Source organism: Lontra canadensis, unplaced genomic scaffold, assembly GCF_010015895.1.
Source record: "Lontra canadensis isolate GAN:19392208 unplaced genomic scaffold, GSC_riverotter_1.0 scaffold200, whole genome shotgun sequence".
NCBI lineage: Eukaryota > Metazoa > Chordata > Mammalia > Carnivora > Mustelidae > Lontra > Lontra canadensis.
The window spans coordinates 289,971-314,427 of NW_022631194.1; the positions used below are offsets into that span (position 1 = coordinate 289,971).

General features: G+C 43.8%; 1 protein-coding gene across 2 annotated transcripts in view; it reads left to right on the forward strand.

The window, feature by feature from the left end:
• PDZK1 (PDZ domain containing 1) overlaps nt 1-24,457 on the forward strand; it is a 37,099-nt gene that overhangs the window by 5,702 nt on the left and 6,940 nt on the right. The window contains exons 1-7 of one of the 2 annotated variants that reach the window (XM_032848181.1): nt 4,832-4,932; nt 10,254-10,465; nt 11,153-11,402; nt 13,284-13,420; nt 14,268-14,463; nt 16,788-16,984; nt 21,705-21,935. In XM_032848181.1, the coding sequence (XP_032704072.1) occupies nt 10,256-10,465; nt 11,153-11,402; nt 13,284-13,420; nt 14,268-14,463; nt 16,788-16,984; nt 21,705-21,935 (1,221 nt within the window). In that variant the 5' untranslated portion in view covers nt 4,832-4,932; nt 10,254-10,255. Of the gene's footprint in view, nt 1-4,831; nt 4,933-10,253; nt 10,466-11,152; nt 11,403-13,283; nt 13,421-14,267; nt 14,464-16,787; nt 16,985-21,704; nt 21,936-24,457 lie in introns of those variants that run through there. The other variant, XM_032848180.1, reaches the window with a different exon arrangement.

Below are 24,457 nucleotides of genomic sequence, written 5' to 3' on the forward strand. Positions count from 1 at the left end.
TCCTTGGTGCCTGTGCTGGTTACCTCGTGTGCACACCTGTTGGAGCTCGTCTGCTTCCGGCGGCGCCCCCCCCCACCACTTGGTCTGGAAGTTTTGTAAAGCTCCCCAGAAATTTATGCTTCTTTGATATATGGTATTTGGTTCTATTTTTGTAATTCCCTGGCTTTCGGACTTATGTGCTCCTTCTGGGGTCGGTTAGAGAAATTGGAGTTCGTTACATGAGTTTTAATTCCCGAGGAACAAAATCTTCAGCCCTGTCTTTCTGGTGGTTAATGCTAACTTTAAAGAGCTGGGCTGCAGAGAACCCTGGCCTGATGATCAAGGGGCCTGCTTAGCCCCAGCCCAGCCCTTCTTGTCTGCTTTAGAGAGAAAACGGGAATACTGCTCAAGTGTTCTCACAGAAAAAGGGATTGGGGCTCCCACCAGAGGACTGGGAAGACAATGTGCATGGCTTGCCTTCTATGTCTTGGTTGATCTTAAGTCCTCTTCACCATGTCTATATGCATTTCCTATTCCAGGTGTACCTCTGTCTGCAGCTCAAAATTAAAGAAGTCACCCACGTTCTCACAGCTAGAAAGTGGTGATGCTGGGGTTAAAAACTGGGTTATCCCCAAAACTCTAGTTCTTAATAATGTCCTTTACCGAGACTTGACTGATATGGGAAGATAGAAATAAAAATACGAATTCCCTTCATGTCAGCTATATACCTAGACATTTCTTTTAGACTTTTCATGACTAGAAATTACTCTGTCTTACAGATCTTTTAAGATGACCTTTCCTCTGTTGATCCCTTAATTTTTGAAACTATTCCTTCCATTCCTTCCTTCTCCCCATTTGTCCTGCTCAGCCAGTCCCTGACACTCTACATCTCTCCAGTCCTACCCTTTGACTTCTCTTACCTGCCAACTCATGTTGGTCTAACATTCCAGCTCTATGCTCATTGTATGTATAGAAATCCTCATCTCTAAGCTTTCTGTTTTTTAAACATGTCTAACCCCAACTTACGGTAAAAGTTACCACTTTCTCCTTCTATTCATGGACTCTGTGGTGAGAAAAAGCCATGAGAAGCCATCCTGATTGGTCTGCTGTCAATTAATGAGATTGGCCTATCTATCTAATAAGAAAACATTAACCTAAGTTGCTTCTTAGAAAATTGTATTCAATTTGTTGACTCATTGTAGTGAAGCAATGCTGTGGCTATTGGAAATCCTTTTTGGCCAGTGGTTATAAACTGCCAGCCCAGGGGCTCAATTCTGTTGGGTTTACACGGAGTTTCTTAAAAATTTGAAATAGCTGTCAGCTTTTTATAGTGGGGAAATTTTGCATAAATCTGGATTTCCAGATTCTCTTCAGAAATTGGCAGATCCAGCATTCCTGGTTCCTATCCCCTCCCAGCAGCTGTCTCAAAGTGCTAAATAGCAGCAAATCCACAGGCCTCCACTGACCCTAGCGATTTGCCAGTTTGAGCCCACTGGGCATTTTGGTCCATATCCTCAGAATTCCTGATTTGTCTTAGTTACTCTGCAGGAGAGATTGGAGCCAAGGTAAGTGACCTTCTTTTCTTCTTCATCTCATTTTTTTTTAAAGGTTTTATTGATTTGACACAGAGAGAGATCCCAAGCAGGCAGAGAGGCAGGCAGAGAGAGAGCAGAGAAGCAGGCTCCCTGCTGAACGGAGACCCCGATGTGGGGCTCGATCCCAGGACCCTGAGATCATGATCTGAACTGAAGGCAGAGGATTAACCCACTGAGCCACCCAGGTGCCCCTCCTTTTTTTTTTTTTTTTTTTAAACTTCGGCCCTTGTGGAAATATTCTATCCCATCGAGGTAAAACCCATTTCCTGTGCTCCCTGTATCCCTCCTTGATACACTAACACACTGCTCATTTTTTTCACAGAATAAAACCACCAGCCCTGCTTTTCCCCTCAAGCTGCTATCCCTGTTCTGTCCATCATCTGTTTCGAGATGTGTCTATATCTGTTGCCTCTGTTACTGTTTGCTAGCTTCTCAGGCCCTTCTCCATCCTGGACTCCTGTGTTCTAAGCTTAGTGACATGTTCTGTTTTCATTCTCTTTACCTCTTAACGTCATTTTGCATTGTCAATTATAATCTTGAAATGCTTTTCATTTTTGACTGCACTGTAAAATCTCAGCCTTCTGCTTATTCCTTCTCTGCTTCCTTTTCTGATTGCCGGGATATAGGATTACCCCAGGCCTTATCCTGGGTACCTCATCCTCCATGTTCCCACTTGGAGGCTTTCCTTAACTCTGCGGCATATGCCCAGTCCGTTGTCCTGAGCTCCAGGTCCGTACCCCCGTCACTCTTCTGTTAGTCACCAGGGCATGGGCTTCTCTGACACCTTCCCTTGGCAACACCCTACCTGAGTGGAAGACTCATTAGTCTCCTCGCTGCTATAATCAGAGTACCACAGACTGGGCAGTGGAATGTGTGTGTGCTTAAGCAGCAGAGATTTAGTTCTTCACAGTTCTAGAGGCTGGAAGTACACGATTAAGATGTTGGCAGGGCTGGTTTCTTCTGAGGCCTCTTTCCTTGGCTTGCGGATGGCCACCTTCTGTGGGCTCACATGGCCTTTCTCTGGGTGTGTGCACTTCTCTCGTGTCTCTTCATCATCTCACAAGGATTACTGGATTATTCCCCACCCTGTGACCCTATTTAACCTTCCTTATCTCTTTGTAAAGCCCAATCTCCAAATACAGTCACCTTGAGGGTTACGACTTCAACATCCGAATTTTGGGAGGGACACTTCAGTCCACACAGAAAGGTAGTCTAGGGCTTAACGGAGGAGAGCTCTCAGAGTTGGGTAGCAGGAAAAACTGAGCTAAGGTCATAAATCCAAGTAACACATGGCCTTTATGGAGCAGCAGATGGAATGGGAAGATGACTGCAGAATTCGAGTATCCTCCTAGCTCAGAACGGACAGGAGCCAAAACACAGCCATGGTCTGTGGCCTCAGCGGCGGCCTCAGCAGGCTGTACTGCGCATGTGCCGCTTGGCGCACCCGAGGCACCTTCCTGGTGATGTGGGACTGCGGGCAAGCTGCGTGGAAGTAAGGTCCGCAGACGCTGGGGAGAGGAACAGGGACCCCTTCCCACACACACACTCCACCGGGGGCTGCGGCCCTGTTGTACCTCCTGTTCACTGGTCACAGTGAGTGTAAAATATTTTGGACATCTGTGTTACGGAAAGCTCCCTGTCTGTGGCCACCTCTGCATGGACAAATCGGAGGGAACAGGACTGCAGAACTGATACACTCTGTCCTCACTGTAGTTCCCCCACCACTGTAACCTCCTCTCTGTTCTCACAGCTGCTATCCTAGGGCAGGGCCTTACTGGATAATCCTCACTGTGAGGAGGATTACGCAACAGCCTCTCACCTGGCCTCCCCACAGGGAATCTTTGCTTCAGTTCATCCCACCTGCGATTCTTCGAGCCCAGCTCTGGTCCTGTCATCCCTCTGCTTATACGCCTTGAGCTCCTTGGGCTGACATTCAAGGCCCTTACAGGCTAATGTGTCACCATGACGGAAGGACACATTGGTTGCTGTCCCTCAGTCACATTGAGTTCTTAACTCTTCCTTGACCATACCCCAGCACGTTTCCACTTCCACAGTGGAGGTTTACATTATTCTCTGTTTAGAATGTTCTCTTCCTACTTTCATATCTGCTGAAATCCTACCTATCTGCTGTCAAGGTCTACATCAAGTCCTACCTAATCCATGGAGCTTTCCTGAGTTTGTGTCATGTTGTAGGTTGTATGGCATTTATACTCTGTTCATGGTGATAGCTATTTTTGTATTAAAACTTATCCTTCACTCCTATTCAACTACAAAGTCCCTTGAGAATACAGGTGGTTTTTTTCTCTTTATCCCATTAACCACTGAAGAGTGTTTTGCATTTAAGTGTGAGGCAAGCATTGGTGGTATGGACTAATGAAATCAGCTTTAGGGTCCTAGGTCTTCTTGATGTTCAGGAGAAAGTTGAAGGACCTTTGTTCATGATGCTAAATAGACTGCATCCACTCCCATATGCTAACTGAAGAAACTAAGGTGGAGGGATGGGGAAGAGATTGATAGGGAACAAGAAACTGTGAGGTAGAGCTGGCAAGCATCACCCCTCCCCAGGGCTTCACAAGATGACTGGTGGGACCTCAGACAAGGATGGAACTTGAGATTCTACCTACAGGGTGAAGTGACTCTACCTACAGGAGGCATGGCCTCTGTGTTGGTTAGATTTAGGGGTTGGGGTGTGGGCCCACACACTTAATTCATAGAATAAAGAGCACATGAGAGCTGTTCAAGGTTGGTTTCATCTGTTTTGTTCTTTTTTTTTTTTAAATAAACATTTTATTTATTTGACAGGGAGAGAGCAGAAGCAGGGGGAGCAGCAGGCAGAGGGAGAAGCAGACTCCTTGCTATGCAAGGAGCCTGATGTGGGACTCATCCCAGGACTCTGGGATCATGACTTGAGCTGAAGGCAGGCGCTTAACCGACTGAGCCTCCCAGGTGCCCCCCTCTGCTTGATTTTATTTGGCTCAGAGCTGGGACTTGGGGAGGGAGGCACGAGACCCAGATTGAGGTTGTCTCACACTCCTATACTGTTGGCCAGGACATTGACCATGGTCAGAGCTGGATCCCAAGGACCACATAGGGTGGCAATGGCCTCCCCTAACCAAGCTTCCCACTTGGTTTTTCATGTTGACTAAGGGTGAGCTTAAGGTGGCTGTTAAAAGTTCACTCAACCTGGCATTTTCTCTGACCCATGAGGGTGTTATCCCAAGACTGAGGAGAGAAAACAGGAGTTAGGAGCAGCAAGGGATGGTTTTAAGCACTAGTTTCTTAAGCTAGTTGGGTGGGGGTGGTTCTCAAAATGTGCATGTTCAGGTTCACGCTGGGAGATTGAATCAGTAGATCTGAGGTGAGGTTTAAGCATCTATTTTTATAAATCTCTATAGGTGATTCTGCGGGCCAGTGGGGGTTGGAAAATCAAACCTGTAAGGTGATGGGGAGGGTTCGGTGAGGTTCTGTACCATGCCTGAAACGTAGTGAGTTTTCAAATGGCAGTGAGATTTATTATTGCTGGCCTCACCTGAAGGTCTATGAATTTTTACTGTTTGAGCTAAATATATCTGTTCCCTCTGATGAAACCAGATGGTGCCTTTGGGCCTGAGTGGACGACCCCCAGGTCTGAGATGAATGAAGGTCCTATAATTCTTGCTTTAATTTTCTAGGAGCTGTCCTTTCTTTTCCTTCCTCAGAAGAATTTGATCTCACCTGACTTGTGTTTTATGTGATCTTTGGCAACCTCAGGATTCCTTTACCAAATAATACCCGGAAGCTCCCAGGTGTTAGACAAACTCTGTGTTAGAGTAGGGCAATGTTTTAGAGACTGTTGTATTGGGAAATGCTTTGTGTTCTTATCAGGCTCGCACTGACCTTCAGACTCTCAAATACGTGTAGATCATGGATTTTTGATGAGCTAAGTGGCTTTAAAATCCCTTCCCTCCCACCCCTGTTTCCTACACTGGGTAGGCTTGTGAGCATTCATGCCTATGATAGTTTTTTATTTTTTTTTAAAGTAGGCTCCACGTCCACTGTGGAGCCCAACACAGGGCTTGAACTCATGACCCTGGGATCAAGAATCAGACCCTCAAACGACTGATCCACTCCAGGTGCCCCTTTATGATAGTTTTTAATTAGAAATTTCCACATGTAGCCATTGTTAGAACAGAATGTTCTGTTTTTTTTTTATTTTTATTTTTTCTTGAAGTATAGTTGTTGACACAGTGTTACATTAGTTTCAGGTGTACAAATAGTGAGCAGACAACTTTGTTATGATATGCTCAAGTGTAGCTGCCATCTGTCCCCCTACAGTGCTATTCCAACACCACTGACTGTATTCTTTGTGCTGCACCTTTCATCCCCATGACGGCAAGCCTGTCTCTCCCACTCCCCTTCACCTCTTTTCCCCATCCCCTACCCACTTCCCCCTGGCAACTGTCTGTTTGTACTCTGCATTTATGGGCCTGTTTCTGCTTTGTTTGTTCCTTTTTTAGATTTCACATATAACTGAAATTCTACCCTATTTGTCTTTCTCTGATTTATTTTATTTAGCACAATACCCTCTAGCTCTATTCATGTTGTTGCTAATGGCAAGATCTCATTCTTTTTTATAGCCGAGTGATATATATATTATGTATTTATTTATTTATTTTTGTTACTGGTCATTCTGACGAGTGTAATATGATAACTCTTGTGGTTCTGATTTGCATTTCCCTGATGTTAGTGATTTGAACAGCTTTCCATGTGTCCCTTTGCTCATCTGAATATCTTCTTTCTTTCTTTCTTTCTTTTTTTTTTAAAGATTTTATTCATTTATTTGGCAAAGAGAGAGACAGTGAGAGAGAGAACACAAGCCAGGGGAGAGGGAGAAGCAGGCTTCCCTCAGAGCAGGGAGCCTGATACAGGGCTCAATCCTAGGACCCCGGATCATGACCTGAGCTGAAGGCAGACACTTAACAACTGAGTCACCCAGGTGCCCCCTGAATGTCTTCTTTGGGAAAACGTTTATTGAGGTCCTCTGCCCATTTTTAACAGTCAGATTATGATTATGATTATTTTGGTAGAACAGAAAACTTTTTGATGTGCAAAGTGACAGGGCAGACACACTTCACTGTAAGTCCCACTGGCACAGGGATCAGTTGAATGGAGTCTCACTGTGGCCCTGGCTAACCCCGCTGAGGGAAGTCCTGTAGCTTCCAGCCCCAAACAGGCAAATGGAGGGCAAAATGAGATGACTTCTTAGCCTTGGCCAACTAAGCCGAACTCTCCTGGCTTTTTGTTTATGTAGATCTTGGGTCTTGTTTATGTAGATCATGCTCCCCTCAGGAACACCTCCTGGCTTAGACTTCTGCTCTGTGTGAGGGGGTGTTTGTTGACTCGGGGTCAGAGATGGGCCCATGTTGATGGCTGCCTGGGAGCTGAGATGCCTTGACCTGCCTTGGGCTCGGAAGAGTCCCTAGTTCCCACCAGCTATTTCTTTCCTAAGGAAAACAGCTCAGTAGCTTTAGTTCTTTCTTCTCTGGCCACCTCCAGAGGTCCCGCTTGCCCTCCTCTGTTGTCATTGTCCTACCTGCCCAACTTGTACAGTGCCGAACTTCCCTTCTTGACTATGGGCATATTACTCTCTTTTCTGGTAGCAATAATCTAATTCTTTTGGAAGAAGGGGTGGGTCTAAAGTTATGATTAATAATTAAGAATGATTAAAAAGAACCCTGGCTTTCCACCCTGACCACCAGCCAGCACTTTGTTCTCTTTCCCACAGACAAGCAACTTTGTTGCCAAGAGTTGACTTTCTTCCCAGAGCTCAGCAGGGGTTAGAGCTTCCTTTCATTTCCAGTATTTTATTTTGTCTATCTGAACTGAGGGAAAAAGCTGCTGAAGATTTAACAGACTCCAGCATTCGATGACTGCTGGTAGAGTATTATAGAAATCCATATGCCTTCATTAGTTAACTCCCTGTTCACCATAGGGGTCTGGATTTTCTCCGGAAACAGAAGATGAGGGCTAGGGGTGAAGAAACAGGAATAGGTATCTTTAAATACAAAGATCCTTCCAGTTAGGCCCTGTGTTCCGGAGTCCCAGGCATCCTCATCACGGAGCAGGGATAGTCTTGCTAAAGTCATGGATCCCAGCCCCGACTTAGGGGCGGGTGTAACACCAGATGGACCCAGGTCTGGAGCTGGACTAGAGCCAGGCTCTTTGGCTTCTAGTTGAAGTGTCACTTAGTGAGATGGCAAAGGAAATCATTTTAGGGTGCCAAGGGTCCCATGAAAGGCCTGGCTTTTGGGGTATCGATCTGCTTTTCTCTGTTGCTATGGTCGATGGGGTTAAATATTTCATTGGTGTGGCGTGGGCCCTGGCATCAGTGGCTGGATCGCGTGGAGGGGCTGACGTGGTGGCAGGAGCCCGAGGGGACTCAGAGCGGTAGCCATCTCCTGGCCAGCACCCGAGGCTTCAAGGACAGGTGCAGATCTGAGTGACTGCTGTCTGGTTGTTTGAAAACTTTCACCAAATAAATAAACAACTTGGGATTTTGCCAAGAAATAGAGCTTTGTCTTTCCTTGTGGGTCTCCTTGGAGACCTAGGAAAATGATGCCTCTTCCCCCTTCCCTGAACATGAGACTAGTCTGGCTGACAAGGAGTTTCACTTTCTATCCTCGTAGAACTTCAGAGAAAGCAATTATGATACTGTGGCTGACACCCAGCATGTGAGATCGCTGAATTTTAGGGGTGGGTGCCTTAGGAAGGAGCATGCATGTGCTGACCACAGACCATCTCCTCTTTTGGTGAAAACACTGCATTGAATGGCCTCTATTTTGATTATAAGGACATGTTGTGGATTTTGCAGGCTTTGGTTGAAGTTTCTCTATAATTACCCCCAGATTTCAGAAAGCCTTGTTTTTTTTCAGTTTTTAGTCCCATGAAATTGAAAGTTGAGAGGGATCTAGAGGTGAGTTTGGACATAGATGTGGGTTTGAGCTGGAAAATGGAACTGATAACATGCAGGCCAGATGCTCAGCCAAAAGATAAATAAAGGTTCCGGGAGACTGGGTGCCTGCACGTGAGGAAGCCCCCACTCGGGTGCTGCCCAGTTCCCCCCAGTACCCTTCTTCCCGGTCTCCTTCCACAGCAGTGTCTTCCTGGCAGCGGGTCATGCTTCGAGAGCTTGCCAGTGTCCCCCAGGGGTGGCCGCTGCCCACATGATTGTGGCTCGACTTTTCTTTTCCTTGGAGACGCAAGGGGGAGGGCTCAGTCCCTGGGCCCTTGGCGAGAGATCACTTGAAACCGTGTCTCTTGGTTTGTTTTCTTGACTGCTTAGTCATTCCTGCCACTAATGGCGTGGCTGAGATGACTCCCTGCAGTGGCCAAGCTGTCAGGCAGTGGGAGCCTTTCTGCCCAGTTTGTACTGTGTGTCTCTGTGGGCATGAAGGTCAGAGATGGCTATCTGGAATCACTGTGCTGTGGCTGCTAGGGAGCCTGGAGCACTTTGCTGTCTCTCCTCCACCCCGCCTTCCATGCTCATCTGTCCCTGTCCCTCTAGGGGGGAAGGGACAGATGGTTTATTCTCCGATTTACTGGTAGGGAACTGTGACGAGCCCAACACAGGGCTTGCCCTGTGGGCAGTGGCAGCAGCAGAGGCCAGCCTTCTGCTCCCCGGCTTCTGCCTGGCACCAGCCGTTCTGGTCCCCACTCTTATTCACCTGTGAAAGAAAATGCTTCAGCCAGGAGAGATGGATGAAACCAGCAGCAGCCTTCCCCGTAGGAAGTGGGTGCCCAAGCACAAGCTGGTGGTTTTCACGCTTGTCCTTTCTTCTGTGGCCCAGGACCTTGCTCTGGCAGTGGGGCCAAAGGAAGGGGAGGATGGATGGAAGTAGAGGCTGCTTCGGGTGGGAAAAGTCAGACCCGGCCACGGGAGTTCTTTCTGTGTGGGGCATCTCTACTCTGCTTGGGCTAGAGCTTCAGGGTCCTGGTCAACCACTTTTCTATCTCCTCTCCAATAGATCATGCCAGCTGTGAGGGCTGGTGTCTTTGTTCTTACTTGTTGGAGGTCTTCCTGATCTTGTCCTACCTCACCTGACTCCCACCCATCCTTCAGTTCTTAGGAAAATCATTTTCCCAGGAGGCCATTCTTAATTCTGCCTGTCCCATTCCCTACTCCCAACGCCTTCTGTTATACTCTGCCTCATCAAATCTGTTCTTTCCTAGCCTATCATTCACTATGTGTTGCTGTAAAAATACGTTCTCCCTGATAGGGGGGCAAAGGATAGGTCTGTCTTGCCCACAGATTTATCCTCAAGTCCTAGTCCTTGGGAGACTTGTCACCTATTTGAATGAGAGTGGGCTTGGATTGTCTTAAAAATTTTTAGGTCAGGTATTAAGACTTACTTTCTTTAGATCAGGGGACAGAGAGGAATTTAGTCTTAGACCTATTGAAACTGAAGAATCTGTGGTCCAGGACGCAGCCAAAATACATGGGTCTGAAACTCAAGTAAAGAGATCACCCTTGGGGAATAGATTTGGAAATCATTAGCAAGTCCCAGAAGGTGGCCTCCTGTGCCCCCAGTGTTGGTTGCAGTCTAAGTTTGGCATGGTTAGAAGAATAGGATTGAGGGCAAGGGTTCTCTCTCCAAGCAGATTTTCTTTCCCATGGGTTTATCCATTTGTTTTTCATCACAGAAATGGCTTCCACCTTCCATCCTCGAGAATGTGAACTGTCTAAACAAGACGGGCAAAGCTATGGCTTCTTCCTGCGAATCGAGAAGGACACTGACGGCCACCTGGTCCGGGTGGTTGAGAAAGGTAGCCCGGCAGAGAAGGCGGGCCTCCAGGATGGAGACCGAGTTCTTAGGATCAACGGTGTCTTTGTGGACAAGGAAGAGCATATGCAGGTGAGTGGGCCATCTGGGGTTCTTTCTCCAGGATCTCTTTAGTCCCCACATCTCTGCTGATTAGTTTTTGGGGTTGGCGGAGTGTTCCCAGCTGCCACTGGCAAGGCAGACCCCTTTATGGCCCTACCTTCTGCCTGCTACTCAAGTCCCTTCCAATGAACTGGGAACTGTAAAATTATTCCTAGATTGAATAGTGTCAGAGTCCATAAGCATCATATTTGCTATATGCCAGGAACTATGCTAGGCAATTTCATATTCATGATTTTGTTGAACCCTTATCACAACCCATGAGGTTCCATATCACATGTCACAGAAGAGGGCTCAGAGGATCGGAGAACTTTGCTTGCTAATGTGTTCATGCAGCGAACCCATGGATGGTCTGACCTGCCCCAGTTCTGCCTACCCCCTAGTGGATGCTCCTTCCACTACGCCATGCTGTTTCCATTAGCCCAGCTGGGACTGGGCCACAGTCTAGGTTACAACAGTGCTAGAGCCCTGTCCCCTTCAATCTGCTCCTGGATCTTAGGAGGGATGGGGTACAGATGGCTGGAGCCCCATCTGCTGACTCTTTGGGCTTCAAGGGTCAGCAATCAGAATCTCTAGATGCAGAGAATGAGCCAGATGGTGAGGATCCCCTATGGGCGCTGATAGGCTTCTTGGTTAAAGTGATCTTTTTCTTCTTCCTAGGTTGTAGAGCTCGTCAGGAAGAGTGGGAATTCAGTGACTTTGCTAGTCCTGGATGGGAATTCCTATGAGAAAGCAATGAAAAAACAGGTAGACTTGAAAGAGTTGGGTCAAAGTCAGAAGGAGCCGAGTTTGAATGATAAGAATCTGCCCTCTGTGGTGAACGAAGGAGCACAGACTTGGACCCAGCCACGGCTCTGCTACCTGGTGAAGGAGGGGAACAGCTATGGCTTCTCTCTGAAAACTGTCCAAGGTGAGCTCGAGGGTGGCCTTTCCTGAAGAAAGATATTATTATTGGTTAATGACTTCTTTGACAGATTTTTCAGATGCTCTGGCCGTCCAACTGCAGCTTCTCCCTCCTACCCTCCCCCTCCCTCCCTGGCCTTTCCCTTGCTTTGACAATTGTGCAATGAGGGATCAAAACACTGGACCCAGCCCAGGGCAGGGAGGGGCGCTGGGCCCTCCTGTCCCCCAGTGTTTGTTGGGCTGAGCCTTGGAGGCTAGAGGGTGAGAGGGCTGATGCTTCTTTGTTATTCTTTCCTTTCTGCCTTAGGGTGAGGAGGGAGGGGAGAAGGGGAAGAAAAGGCAAGAAAAAGGAGATTCTTCATCATAGCTACTTTTGAGTAGCTACTTTTTCACTTTTGAGTGCCCAGATGCTCCTTTATTCGGCAAATTCTGGAGCACCTGTTGATGAGGCAGAACCTGGTCTAGTTTACGAGGAGGCTATACTAGTCCCCACCGTCTTGTGACACTCAAGTAGTGCCTAGCCTCCCCTGCTCTGAGGTGCCTCTGTCCGACAGGAAGTACTAGAAGTACTAGAAGATCTGTTTCTAGAATTTATAAAGATGCAGATTGGCTTTTGCTCAGTTGCCCGTGGTTCTGTGATGGTGTCTCTGGGATGTAGGCGGGAGACACAGAGGCTACATGAGACTTTCGGGTTCGACCTTGAATGTTGCTCCTCCCACATTCTTTCCGCTACTGGAGAAGCATGGGTCATAATTGAGTAAATCATAAAGAGCCGAGCAATAGTAGACATAAATTGTTTCCAAGTCTTATTTAACCTATAGCAAGTGATGTAAAGTAGCTATAACAGGTACTTCTCGGGGCGTCTGGGTGGCTCAGTGGGTTAAATCTTCTGTCCTCAGCTCGGGTCATGATCTCACGGTCCTGGGATCAAGTCCCACATCAGGATCTATGCTCAGCAGGGAGCCTGCTTCCTCCTCTCTCTCTGCCTGCTTCTCTGCCTACTTGTGATCTCTTGTCTGTCAAATAAATAAAATCTTAAAAAAAATGTACTTCTCAAGTTTGTCCATTATTAAACATAATGGTGGAGGTGGTCAAGGGAAGCTGGGCATTTCGTAGAAGTCCATTATCAGCAAAATGGTGTGAAAGTTATCATAATTCAGATTCTACTCCTTGAACTCTTGCGCTAATATACATAATGAATGGTTTCGATTAGCTTTATGAAGAAAATGTTTTCTTCATGACAAATCTATAACAAGGCAACCGGAGAAATTGTAAGGTAGCAGATTATACTGTTATTCCTTATAAATCACTTATTTTGTCTTTCTGAAGCTACCCTTTGGCCAGGTTGAAATATTAGTATTTTGAAAGAATTGGCAGCATTTCTATAAGAAGCACCTAAGTCACATCATCTATTAATCCAGACTGATTGTGTGCGCCTGCCCTTCTGTGCCTCTGTTCTCTTAAGCTGGAAAGAGTGAGATTTCCTGACTTCACTGGTGTATGATGGTTGGTGATGGTACTAATTAAAGAGGACAGAGTGGAATAGAAGCCTTCTAATTCCACAAAGGCAAAGAATGGGAGTAAGGCACAATGAAGCAGCAAGGGCACAGCTTGGTGCTTTTTGCCTCAAGAGGCCACTGCCCTCTGAGATTCCTTCCTTGCATTCAGCTGGGCTCAGAAATTCTACTCGGATTAATAGAAACCAACCGATCAACATCTGTGTCAAGCTTTGTGCCAGGAGCTATAATTTTAATTCCAGATCAGAAGCCCCAGTCTATTTGAGTTAGCCTTAAAATTGGAAGTTGTAATTTTACATTTTTGGGAGAAAATCCTTTATAATTGGACTTTCCATGAAATAGAGTTGTAATGCTTGTCCACGCCCTTTCAGGTAAAAAGGGAGTGTATATGACCGATATAACGCCTCAAGGTGTGGCTATGAAAGCTGGTGTCCTGGCTGGGGATCACTTGATTGAAGTGAATGGAGAGAATGTTGAAGATGCCAGCCACGAGGAAGTGGTGGCAAAGGTATAGCCCAAAGGGGACTTTCCTTACTTTTCACTTACTCTTACTGGAAGCGACAGGAAGACATGAATGGCAATCTATGATGGGAGGAATATAGTGATGAGAGGTTAACCAGCCCTTTGCATTAAGAGGGTACAGACACACTAGTGGTGTCAGCAGTCTTAACCTGGGGTTCTGGAGTAAGGCTTTTGCTGGTTTCAGGTTTTTGGAGAAAAGCATTCTAAAGTACTGTTAACTTTAGCTTTTGGATCTTATTTGTACCTGATTGGGAGCCCCCTCCGAATTTATAACAAAGTCAGTGTTCTACTAAAATGTTTTAATACAAGCTGGCAGATAACCAATGTGGTGATGGATAGAGAGCTACACATAGAGAGTATTGGAAGACATGTTACCCCAAATCTTATGTCCCAGCACAGTTCCCTGACACATGGATAGCCCTCTGAGGTTTTCCTTTGTGGTCATATGGAACTTTGAAAACTGACCAACTTGATCTTCTCTTGGTAGGATAATTTTTCAAAGTAGACCTTTTCATGCTTTTCCAAACTCCTTCTCTAGACTTAAGTACCTCGCTTAAGTACCTTTCTGGGTTTTCTGAATTCTAGCTCTCACTTGGATTCAGTTAGCATCTGTGTGGGTGAGGTCATACTTAGCAAAGGCAAACACAGTTATGGACTGGAGATAGTGTTGACCAGTGAGATGGTAGGAAAGAGTATCATAGTTTAAACTTGGGCCTTACATTCCATTATTTTCTATCGAATCCAGAGACTGTGAGCCTCCAGGAAGAAACTTTCCTGCTTCCCACACTGTTCTTGGCGATGGCTGTCGGTCTTACCTGTGTGTGCTGTTGCAGGTGAAGAACTCTGGAAGCCGTGTCATGTTCCTGCTGGTGGACAAGGAGACTGACAAACTCCATGCTGAGCAGAAGATAAAATTCAAGAGAGAGACAGCCAGTTTGAAATTGCTACCCCACCAGCCCCGGGTTGTGGAGATGAAGAAGGGAAGCAATGGCTATGGTTTCTATCTAAGGGCAGGCCCAGGACAGAAGGGTAAGGTACTAGAAGAACAGAAAACTTGGTGGTATAACCATCTAATTCTTCGGCCACTCTGACTCCGGAGTTCTTTTAGGCCTCCGAGTCCCTACCAGCTGCTGAGGGGACAGCGAGAGACTAGAGAGCATAGCTGGATCATTTTCCATGGGCCATGATGGGCATCTCAAGGTTTCCTTAGCAGAATGATGAGGCAGAATTTTGGATCTGGGCAGTAGTATGCTGTAATTTGCTCTTGGGAAAAAAAATGCCCTGATTTGTAGCATTTGTTGATTTTTTTTTGGTTTGTATTTTTGTGGTGAAAATACTCCCAATATACCTGATTTTAAGCCACGAATGTGCTGTCCTAGCATGCAAAGTTGAGAAGTCTTGAGCAGAATTAGTTCTAGATCTGAGTAAGGGGTGTGGGTTGGGGTCTGGGAATCAAATAGTATCCAAAATCTTTCTAATTCCTTCTAACTCAACAGGGAAAGAATTAAGGTCCTTATAGGGAAGCTGACTATATAAAGGAATGCAAGGCTCAGGCCATTAGCAAACTCTTGTTCTAGACATTGCTATTTTCTTTTCATCATGTATATTTATATTAATATGAATCAAATAAACATTTGATGAATTATATAAAAACATCCTCAGGGCCTTATAGAATATCAAGTGACTCAAACAGGAATTCTTCAGTCAAGGAGCCCACTATTTAGTAGAGGAGATACAACTCGTATGTCCATGACTGAAGGTGGAGGGTGAGGGGCACCATAATATGGGGTAGAGTACTATTGGAATTCAAGGTTGGAGCAAATTTTTCCTACTAAAAAAGTACTGGAAGACCTCATGGTAGAGATAGCACCTGAGCTCAGGCCTTTGTAGTGTGAATAAAATTTGAAAAAGTAGATGGTGTGGGGACAATGAAGGCCATTCCATGAGGATAGGATTGTGTGAACCAAGCAGGGAAACGTGGGTGCAGTTTGATCGGCATCTGATGTGTGCCACAGAAAAGCACGTCAGAAAGGCAGGTTGGAAAGAGATGATGAGGGCCTTTAATGCCAGGCTGAAGAGTCTGGACTTGGCTCTGTAGTTGATGGGGAGTGAAAACTTTTTTCAATAGTGTGAGAGACAAAAATTAAGACTGCAGCATCTTGGGGGCTTTAGACATCTCCGTTACTCCTAATAATTCTGCAAGAAGAATTTCTGAAATTGAGGGCTGGGAAAAGATACAGGAATTATTATAAGGACAAATAGTTGTGGTTTAACTGGGATCAGATTTAGATCTTGTTCCGTTCTAAAGTCCGTGCTTGTGCTGTTGTACCCGGGAAGACTTGGACAGACATTGCATCAGGATGAATCTGAAGGCAGATCTGCATTGGAGAAGGCAAGGATTAGGGACCGGGAGAGCTGTTGGTAAGGTGCGGTAGTTGTTAGGTAGATTTCAGGCAGGAACTAAGATGAAATGCATTTAGGGAGAAGAAGTGGGATCAGAGAAGAGATGTGTCAAATATTAAGGTAGCATCAAATGACCTAGCAGTTGATTGGAATACTGGGAGTGGATACTGTGGAAGAATTGATGCTAAATGTCAGTGACTGGGGTGATGGTACTTCCATGAACAGGTGACCGAGGGGAGGAGCTTTGGGATGGGGGAGATGGGCAGAGACGACTTTTGGTTTGAACACGTTACATTTGAGGGGACTATGGGCTATCTACTTGGAGATGTCCAGCAGCAAGCTGGAAAAGTGAAACGAGCTTGTTAAAATAGTGGGAGGAACAAAAAAAGTGTGAGAGCTCTAAAGGCATCTGGTGAAGGCAGTTCAAGTGAGGAGAGGAAGGGTAAAGACGCATCTTTGAGGCATGCACACACGAACACATTCATAGTTGAATACATCCAATTGCTACTAGAATGCCAGCATGTGTTTCTTAGGCTCTGAGTTCTTTGGTTTTGTTCTTCTTTCTGCCCCATTTTAATGGCTTAGCATCTACATAAGATGTATGGGTACAAAGATGCTCACTGACTTCCTGGGAACTTGCTCACTCTTAATGCTTAGCATGCAGTTTTGTCAAGATTCTGCCTCAGATGTGTTTAGTTACAACATGATTCTTTTCTTTAAGATCCTTTCATTGGTAATGGCTGAGTTTGTTCCTGGAGTAAGTTGTGGGCAGGGAATGTGGCTGGATGGTGTGCTTATCATCTTCCTGGGATGCTGGTGGGAGGGGCAGTAGTATTCAGAATGACTTTTAAATTTATCTTATCTGATAAAATAAATGGGTCCCAGAAGAAATTCTACAGCTTAATTTAGGGGTCTTTCTGATAATTTTCTTTCATTTTTGGGGAGGGTAGGTCAAGTCATCAAGGACATAGATTCTGGAAGTCCGGCAGAGGAAGCTGGCTTGAAGAACAATGACCTGTTAGTCGCTGTCAACGGCCAGTCTGTGGAATCCCTGGATCATGACAGTGTGGTGGAAATGATTAGAAAGGGAGGAGATCAGACTTCGCTGCTGGTGGTAGACAAAGAGACGGACAACATGTATAGACTGGTAAGTAATTTAAGGCTGTATATTCATGCATTAAGGCTGGTGTTCATGCCCTCAAGGCCTCAAACTTTGGCTAAGTTACCACTTTGATTTTCAAATTGGAAGGGCATAGCAATCATCATTAAGGCAGCACTGAAGTTCAAACTGGTAGTGATAAGAGAATGCCAAGTAATAGGTACATGAGTTTTAAATTCTTAGATTCAAACTTTTGAAAGAATTTGCAAATGTAACAACAGAATTATTCTTGGTGATCTAAGAAAAATCTATGAACGATAGCCTGGGAAAAGGCGGATGTAACCCTAACTTTCCCAAATAGGAAACAATGGGATTTTAAACCATAGACCAATGAATTCCATTAACCCACATAAAAGACTGGAAAGGATTTTTATTTTTATTTTTTTAAAGATTTTATTTATCTCACAGAGAAAGACAGTGAGAAAAGGAACACAAGCAAGGGGAGTGGGAGAGGGAGAAGCAGGCCTTCTGCTGAGCAGGGAGTCAGATGTGGGGGCTCAATCTTAGGACCTTGGGATCAGGGTCTGAGCCAAAGGCAGATGCTTAACGACTGAGCCACCCAGGCATCCCTAGAAAGGATTTTTAAATAGCTTCTAAGCCCTTAGCAAGGAAATGGAATCACAGATTCACCAAGACTAACTAACCCTAGTGTCAAACTAACCTTATTTGCTCTCAAATTTTAATCACAACTGGTGTTATCTTCATGTTTGTTTCTTAATAATCTTTTAATTTTATCACAGGAAGTGAGGTGTTCAGTCTAATTTAACAGACATGTGGGGGCCTTCTACGTACCATCTGACTCACTAGGTCATGGTCACAAGATGAACAAAGATGGACTTGTTCCATGTGATACACAATAATGGAAGCATTTGAAGGTGCATAAATGATACAGAGGAAGAATGTGATAGGGTGTGGTATTAGTCCCTTTTTATAGATTAGCAATTTCTTAGTCTCTTTAAACTTCATTTTTTTAAAAATGTCACCCACTTTTTAAATTTGAACCCAACCTGAATTTGAACACAGGTTCTTTTTTTTTTTTTTATAAAGATTTTATTTATTTATTTGACAGACAGAGATCACAAGTAGGCAGACAGGCAGGCAGAGAGAGAGAGAGAGAGAGAGAGAGAGAGAGAGGAGGAAGCAGGCTCCCTGCAGGGCAGAGAGCCTGATACGGGACTCGATCCCAGGACCCTGAGATCATGACCCGAGCCGAAGGCAGAGGCTTATTAACCCACTGAGCCACCCAGGCGCCCTGAACGCAGGTTCTTAATTCATTATATCATATACCCTCTCAGCACATTTTGATGAACTCTTTCAAGATACTTGCGTAAAGAAGATTAAAGAGTGAGCTGGACAATAGAACAGTTAATGGGTTTTTAGTTAATGGGTTTTTAAAATGGGTTTTAGCTAGTTGTACAACCTTAGCTGTAGAATCCTTGATATTGGAACGTGTCAGTCTGAATAGATGACTCCAGTGGTAGGCTTCCTATCTTCAGCTAGTTTATTACCAAATTTGGATGACAATATGGAAAATACTCAACATACTTAAGTCATATGGATGGCTTAATGTATTGATGGGTAATTAATTTACTAGAGATTATATTCAAAATATCCAGTCAGGATAGAAAGAAGGGTAAAAACTAATGAGTTTAAGTTTAAACAGGAATAAATTTCAGGTACTAAACTGACTTAAAACTAAATTGTATGAATACCAAATGGTGAGACCTGATTTGAGGGCTACAAAAAAGACCAGAAACCTGATTATACTCTAAGTAGCCACCCCCACCCCCCAAAAGGCAATTTAAAGTTACCTTAACTGACACTTGGCTTGGAGATGATAGTCTTTCTGTCCTGAGTTGTTCAGACCATACTTTAAATGACCCATAATGTGATCTTGGGCAAGTTACCCTCCCTGTGCTTGCCCGCTTAGTTGTAAGATGGGGATTGCTACTGTGAAGGGTTATATGAGGTAGTATTTAGAACATTTAGAATAATGCCTGGCACATACATAAGTTATGTTTGTTAAGACAACGTTGTGTCCAGTTCTGAGAACACAACTATAAGAAGGCCAGTGTCCAGAAAGGTAATCAGGGCAGAGTTTTTGGAGATCACCATATTTAGTTTGAATAAGCGTAGACTTTGGGGAAGAAAAGAGAACATTTTCAAGAATTTGAAAGGCTAGGGATGCCTGGGTGGCTTAGTTGGTTGTCTGCCTTTGGCTCAGGTTATGATCCCAGGACTCTGGGATCAAGTCCTGCATCGAGCTCCTTGCTCAGCAGGGACCCTGCTTCTCCCTCTGCCTGGCGTTCCCCCTGCTTGGTGCGCTGGCGTTCTCTCTCTCTCTCTCTAACAAATAAAAAAAAAAAAAAAAGAATTTAAAAGGCTAAATGGTAACTATGTAAGGCAATAGATATGTTAATTACCTTGATTGTGGTGATCACTTCACAATGTGTACGTGTATCAAATTACACCATACACCTTGAATACATACAATTTGTTAATTACACATTAATAGAGCTGGAAAAAAATGAAACAAACACTGACAAACTTGAAAGTAGAAATAGACAATTCTACTATAATGGTTGGGAGACTTCAATATCCCATTCTCTATCATGGATAGAGCCACTAGTCAGAAGATAAGGAACTCAAGGGCTTGAACAAAAGAAACTAACTAGATCTAACAGAAATACAGAGCACTCTATCCAGCAACAGAACACATTCTTCTTGAGGGCACATGGGCCATTCTCCAGGACAGACCATATGTTAGACCACAGATTAAGTCACAACAGCCAAAAGATGGAATCAAACCAAGTGTCCACTGACCGATGAATGGATTTAAAAATGGTAAATATAGTGTGTGTATATAAAATTAAAAAAATATATTTAAAAGAATTCAGAAGGTTATTACATGCAAGAAGCCCCTACTTTTGGGGTGTTCTACAGGGCATAGTTTAACTAAATAGAGAATGTATAGGGAGCTAGCTTTTGGCTTAAGGACACATAAAGCTGCCAGGAACAGGGTAGCCATTTTTGCCAAGTGGTGACCTTCCAGCTTGTGGAAAAGTTTAGGCAGAAGTCAGGAGGTCACTGCTCTGGCTGCTGTAAAGGGGATTCTGGCATCAGTTCTTTCCCAATCCCTCCTGATTTTATGACAATGATTTCTCTGTAATGTTCTGGTTTAATATAAGGGAGAACTTTGATCTGAAAAGATGCCTGTCCCCATCTTCTCCCTCCCCTCTCCCCAAATGCCCTCTAAAGTAGGTTCTGTACAGGGGTGGGTGGCTGGCGGTGGGGGGGAGTCTTTGAGATCTATAGTTGAATCAAACCAGTTCTTGGCACATACTAGGCACCCAAATATATGAAAGTGCATAAAACCTCATTAAGTGTTTAATGTTATGGTACTTATCTTCAAGGTCAGCTGCTACTATCCCATACAGCTGATTTGCCTGTTGGGTAGTGATATCAGAGGTATTTTTGTATGTAATGAGTCACTGGTAACTTTCTTCATTGTAAAGACAGAAAGAAATGTGGGACATTTGCAAGCCTATCACTGAAAGCTCTGAAATTTAGTTCACCTGGGTAGCTTAGGAGTTCTTAGCTGGTGCTACTATTGTTTAGAAAGGAAGATGTGGTCTTGTGGTTAGTGAGAGAAATGATAACCAGAGGACCCTATTCTAATTTTAACCAGGTGGCTGAACAGTACAATCTGGGGCAGAGCACACATTGTACTCACTTGGAATTGCTTGATTTTCTACTCCTCGCCTAACAAATTGTCCTGGATAGTTGTAAGCAGCGATTTAACTGCTGATCCAGGATCTTATCATACCCAAATCTACCCTATTAGTTCTTCAGTTAAAACCCACAGTCTACTAAGCTTTTAATTCTTTAAAAAAAAAATCAGTCATGTGTTTCCTGTTCTAGGTCTCTTTTGTATTCAAGACTTTCACTCCCTTCTTCACAGGGATGGTCTGAGAGAGGAGATGGATTAGAAGTATTTAAAGATGGTGAGGAGTTTGGCCTAACAGGAGTGTCAGCTAATGATTACAACAAAAAATAGTAAAATGAGGACAACAAATTACTCTGTGTACTTGAGATGGTGATAAAAATATTGCTCTGTAGGGCACCTGGGTGGCTCAGTGGGTTAAGCCGCTGCCTTCGGCTCAGGTCATGATCTCAGGGTCCTGGGATCGAGTCCCGCATCGGGCACTCTGCTCAGCAGGGAGCCTGTTTCCCTTCCTCTCTCTCTGCCTGCCTCTCTGCCTACTTGTGATCTCTCTCTGTCAAATAAATAAATAAATAAAATCTTTAAAAAAAAAATATTGCTCTGTTGCACTTTCTCTGATGTGTTCAAGGAGCTCCGAAGACCATCTTATTGAGGAGGAAAGGGCCCAATGAACCTATTGTGCAGGAGCTACAGGGCAAGTCACAAGAAACTAGCATTTTTGTTACTTATTTTGGGATCTTTGCGCGGCATTCTGTACTCTTTTGATTTTTGTGTATTTGTGCATTTGTTTACTCCATAGCTAAGCTCAATCTTTATATGTTTTGCGGTTGGGGTAGTATAGAAATTTCCCTGCCCACAATCAGATGTATCCGCCAGGCTTGTGGAACATGGGTGACACCTTGTGAAAGAAACTAGCACTTTTCGTAAAGTATAACTACTCATCCTTACAATTAATGGGTTTTTTTTCCCCTTTATTTTCAAAAGGCTCATTTTTCTCCATTTCTCTACTATCAAAGTCAAGAACTGCCCAATGGTTCTGTCAAGGAGGCTCCAGCTCCGATGCCGGCTCCCGCTCCTCCAGAAGTGTCAAGTCCAGATACTACAGAGGAAGTAGGAGATCATAAGCCTAAACTTTGCTGGCTGGTTAAAGGGGAAAATGGCTGTGGCTTTCACTTAAATGCCATTCAGGGTCAGCCAGGCTCCTTCGTCAAAGAGGTATGGTACTCTGGTTCTAGCAGCCCAATGAGCACAGCCCCAGTTGAGAGAGCTGTGGTTTCTCCCGCTCACTGATGGCTTAGTAAAAAGCTTACATGGAAGGGGTACACTGAGGGTTTAAACAAATGCTGTCTGTCATGGTCCTCTACCCTTTAAGACAGTGACTAGTACGTCCTAAGCTCACCTCTTTTCTTTTTCTTAAACACCTAATTGTCTTTAGATACTTTCAAATCAAATAGAGTGAGGCATGACAATAGTTGACAGTCACTGTCAGCTCTGAGTGGGGGTGATACTTGGTAACTTACACATTTGGCATAATGTCCCTAGCCTGTAGGGACTGACCATGAGAAGACCATCTTTATGGCTCCTAAGTTGGGAATGCAGAAAGGGAACCTATGAAGGAGGTGAATTAGTGCCTTCAACCCAGAAGACCTATAGTATGATATTCAATCACTGTAATGCTACACACTTTTTTTTTCTGATGCTTTTAATGATTTTTTAAAAAAATTGAAGTATAGTTGACATACAATGTTATATCAGGTGTATAACATAGTGTTTTAATAATTATATACATTACAAAGGCTCTCATTAGTTAAGTGTAGTTACCACTGTGTCATACAGTTATTAAATATTGTTGACTATATTCCTTAAGCTGTACTTTTAATTCCTGTGACTTATAACTGGAAGTTTGTACTTCTTAATCCCCTTTGCCTATTTTGCCCATATCCCCCATCTATCTCTGCTTTGGCAACCCACCTGTTTTTTCTCTGGATTTGAGTCTGTTTGTTTTGTTTCTTGGATTCTGCATACATGTGAAATCATAAGGCACATGTCTTTTTCAGTCTGACTTCTTTCTAAGCATAATATTATTTAGCATAATATTTAGCACAATATTATCTAAGCCCATCCATATAGTTGTGAATGGCAGGATTTAGGTTTTTTTTATGGTTGAGTAATATTCCATTGGGACACATGCACATACCACATCTTCTTTATCCATTCATCCATCAGTGGGCACTTAGGTGGCTTCCATACCTTGGCTAGTAGAAATAATGCTACTATAAACATAGGAGTGCGCAGATCTTTTCAAATTGATGTTTTTGTTTTCTTTGGGAAGATACCAAAGTGGGATCAAAGGGTCTTATGGTATTTCTATTTTTAATTTTTCGAGGAATCTCCATACTGTTTTCCATGGGGGCTGCACTGATTTATAATCCCCACCCACAGCACACTGGGGTTCATTCCCTTTTCTCCACATCCTTGCCAATACTTGTCATTTCTCATCTTTTTGGTACTAGCCCTTCTGACAGGTGTGAGGAGATACCTCATTGTGGTTTTGATTTGCATTTCCTAATTAATAATGTTGAGCATTTTTTCCTGTGTGTCTCTTGGCCATGTGTGTGTCTTCTTTGGGAAAATGCCTATTCAGGTCTTCTGTCCATTTCTTAATTGGATTATTTGTTGTTATTTGTTGTTGTAGGAGTTTTAATATATTTTGGATTTCAACCCCTCATCAGATATATCATTTGCAAATATCTTCTCCATTCAGTAGGTTGCCCTTTCATTTTGTTGATGCTTTCCCTCTGCTGTGTAAAAGCATTTTAGTTTGGTATAGTCTGAATAAATAAACAAAGTTTCTTTGTGCTTTTCTTTCCCTTGCCTGAGGAGACAGATCTAGAAAAATGTTGCTAAAGCTGATGTCAGAGTTAATTATTGCCTGTGTTTTCTTTGAGGAGTTTTAGGTCTCATATTTTTAGTTTTAGTTTTCAGGTCCCATATTTAGGTCTTAATCCATTTTGAGTTTTTGTATGTGGTATAAGAAAGTGGTCCAGTTTCATTCTTTTGCATGTAACTTTTCTGTTTTCCCAGCACCAATTATTGAAGACACAGTCTTTTCTGCACCATATATTCTTGCCTCCTTTGTTGTAGATTAATTGACCATATAAGCATGGGTTTATTTCTGGTCTCTCTATTCTGTCCCATTGATTTATGTGTCTACTTTTGTGCCAGTACTACACAGTTTTGATAACTGTAGATTTTTGGCATACCTTTAAATCTGGAATTATGAGACCCTAGCTTTTTTCTTCTTAAGAGTGCTTTGCCTATGCAGGATCTTTGTGGTTCCATACAAATTTTAGGATCTTTCCTAGTTCTGTGAAAACCACTATTGGAATTTTGATAGGCATTGCATGGAATCTGTAGGTTGTTTTGGGTTGTATGGACATTTTAACACTATTAATTCTCCTAATCTGTGATCATGGAATATCTTTCCATTTATGTGTGTCATCTTTACTTTCTTTCTTTTAATATCAGTCTCACTGTTTTCAGAGTGGATTTGAGTCTATTTCTGTTTGTTTCTTGGATTCTGCATACAGACCTCCTTCTTAGCCTTCATTGAGTTTATTCCTAGGTGTTTTATTCTCTTTGATGCAATTTTAAGTGGGATTTTCTTCCTTCCTCTATATGTTATGCTAAGCTCAGCCACAGCGTAGCTACCATCTGTCACAATACAACATTATAGT